The sequence below is a fragment of the Poecilia reticulata genome, linkage group LG16 (genome assembly GCF_000633615.1).
Source record: "Poecilia reticulata strain Guanapo linkage group LG16, Guppy_female_1.0+MT, whole genome shotgun sequence".
Lineage (NCBI taxonomy): Eukaryota > Metazoa > Chordata > Actinopteri > Cyprinodontiformes > Poeciliidae > Poecilia > Poecilia reticulata.
In genome coordinates, this window is record NC_024346.1 from 13,846,474 (window position 1) to 13,849,186 (window position 2,713).

Genomic DNA, 2,713 nt, shown 5'->3' on the forward strand with positions numbered 1-2,713 from the left:
AAATTTGTTCAAAGAAAGATTAAACTGTATTAAACGCTAAAAATAATCATTTTTCCTCAACAAAAGAAAAATCATGGTTTTAGAATTTTGTCATATTTCTCCAAAAGTGTTTCCTAATATATGTTGTGTGTTTACTATTATTTCTTTTTTTATTATTGGATGAACAGGGTATTTAAGAAAATCATAAAGATTTTTCCCCCTAAATAAACATTTTCAAACATCTATTGAAGTATTGCATTAGACCTTCATTGCTTGTAAGGAACAGACTTGATGGATGATAGAATAGCTTGTAGGTGATGTCTTGTTGGTGAATTGAACTTTTGAAAGCCCTTTCATAAGCCTGCACTTCAACCCTATTAACAATTTGTTGAATATCTATTCCATATCAACTTGAAAAGAAGAAAAGAGGACAGTTATCCATCTATTACTAGAAGCACATTGATGACTGCAGGTTTATTTTCAACCAATGTGTATTTTGTATATATAATCATGTTGCTGTAAATATTGTACAAAAATCTACAAATAAATTCTAACTTTTGCACCTAACTTTTGTTAGTTTTTTTCATCATCATATGTCCTGAAAACAACAACAAAAGTGATACACACAGATCAAAGAGAGAAGACCTTCATGACCATAACGAGTGAATGCAAGTTTAAAACTAGAACTTTATATTACTACACCACCATGTGTCAAAATGAATTTTGACACATGGTGTCAAAAATCATCCTAATTAAAATTAAAATTAGGAATGTCAAATTCAAATTTTCTGGGCCTGACATTTAAGTGTTACAAAATAGCGGAAACAGAAATCTTTAATGGGGAAAATACTTTTTCACATCTCTGTACATACTGAGGTGTGTAGAAGCAGAGATATGTTCAAAAGTTACAGGGCATCAGAAGCTGAAGACTAAAGTCCTAACATAGGTGGTTGAAGCAGGAAAAAGAGGTGAGGCCATCGAAAGATAAGAGGATGAATTGTTTCAATCTGGAGAGACTCAGAGAAAGAAAGCGATTAAAGGAAGTTTAATGACAAACATTAAAGTCCTTTAGCGTTCAGTCCCTGGCCAGGGATGTCGAGCTGGAACTTCGATAAGCTCGACATTCCTGATGCTGCTAGGAATGAAATCACCCTGGGGCCTGTACTGGTGGCGGAGGTCGAAGAAGGATGTGGCCCGAGAGCCAGGAGCAGAAGGTGGAGATGGGGCGGAGGTGGGTTGATCGCAGCTGGTAAGCGGAGGAGGCCATGGATGAAGGTCCTTTTCAACTGGAGCTCAAATGATGATTGGCCGAAGTGAGGCTTGATCCAATGCTGATAGGTCCAGGGTGAAGAGAGGGAGGCGCTGACTGATGAGGCAGGTGAGGCTAAAGGGTCTCCAGATTCAATCTGCGCCGAGACTTCATTTCAGTAAGCACCAAAAGAACAGACTGGATGTCAAAGAAAATAGTATTTAAGGTATCTATATAAATAACATCAGGCTACAAAGAAAAAGGAAAAACACTACTCTTTCTGACTTAACTACGGTCAAATCAGAATGGAAAAATTGAAGAATCTTGAAATAAAATGATTTGCAACAACATTTAATTTTCCTTTGGGATCAATAAAATATTTTGATATGAATTGAATTGAATTTGAATGAGCACCAATAGACCTCTGGCCTCCTCCACTCCCACCTGTAATGTTCACATAGACATAAGAGGAGAGGAGAGGAGAGGAGAGCTCCCCACTGTGAAGGTAATGGTGATCAAATGGTTTTGTGTTTGAAAACCAAAGGAATCTGATGAGAGCAGGTCAGACTGAGGCAGATAATACATTCAGTCATAGTTCCTCTGAAGTTTATTTATAGCCAAGAAATTCAAATTTAAGTTTACTTGTGTTTAATGGTTAAACCAGTTTTTACAGTGGCTGTTACTGACGTCAGCAGGCAGAACATTTCCATGTTTTTACTCATCAGCAATAAGCTGTTATACTTTCACTATGATTCAGCTGTTTGCTTCAGCACAGTGTTTCTCATTGTTCTCTTTGACTTCAGTACTCAGGTGAAACTCAGATCTCAGGTGTTGCTCTGATCAGATAAAACTGATCTTCCTCTGCCTAAATGTCCAAAGTACACATTTAAACATAATGAAAGTAAATCGGACAAACACTCATTTGAGTTATGAATTTAAAGTAAGATTTGCCATTTAGAGCCTTGGAATACAGAAATTCACAGTAGCATCTGCTCTACAATAAATTCAAAGTTTACAGTGAATCTACCCCTGTCCTTATTTTGAGACAGGGGTAGATTATTGTGAAACTCTTTGTTTCACACAAGAATGTTCTCTGTTGATAATATTTAAATAAAGGTGTTTAGGCCATGATATTTTTTTCTAAGTACATGGAATGACTTGAAAAGAAAAACTGGTTCACTTTTCCCCAAAAATAAATTTAAATATTAAATGTATGATTGATATCTTCAGTGATTAGTAATTTTAGTGAGTTTCTTGAAGAAGTGCTGATAATGTTGTCACTTAACAGTAAGGCTTGCTACAGAATTATAAGATATTTCTATAAAGAAAATTTTACCACATTACTATGATTAAAATCTAGCCCTTTGTTTTAATTTGTTCCAAAATAATATGAGTCCAATATTGTTGCTAAGAGTTGGATCAGATTTCACCAGGCAGAACCAATATAATGTAGTTAACATTTGTGGTTGTATACTGTATACACTA

General features: G+C 35.5%; 1 protein-coding gene across 1 annotated transcript in view; it reads right to left on the reverse strand.

Moving 5' to 3' along the window:
* Positions 1-1,047: 1,047 nt before the first annotated feature.
* The window catches only part of LOC103478120 (carcinoembryonic antigen-related cell adhesion molecule 1-like), a 16,374-nt gene continuing 14,708 nt past the window's right edge, over positions 1,048-2,713 (reverse strand). The window contains exon 6 of the mRNA XM_017309331.1: positions 1,048-1,225. Within this exon, the coding sequence (XP_017164820.1) occupies positions 1,048-1,225 (178 nt within the window). The remainder of the gene's footprint in view (positions 1,226-2,713) is intronic.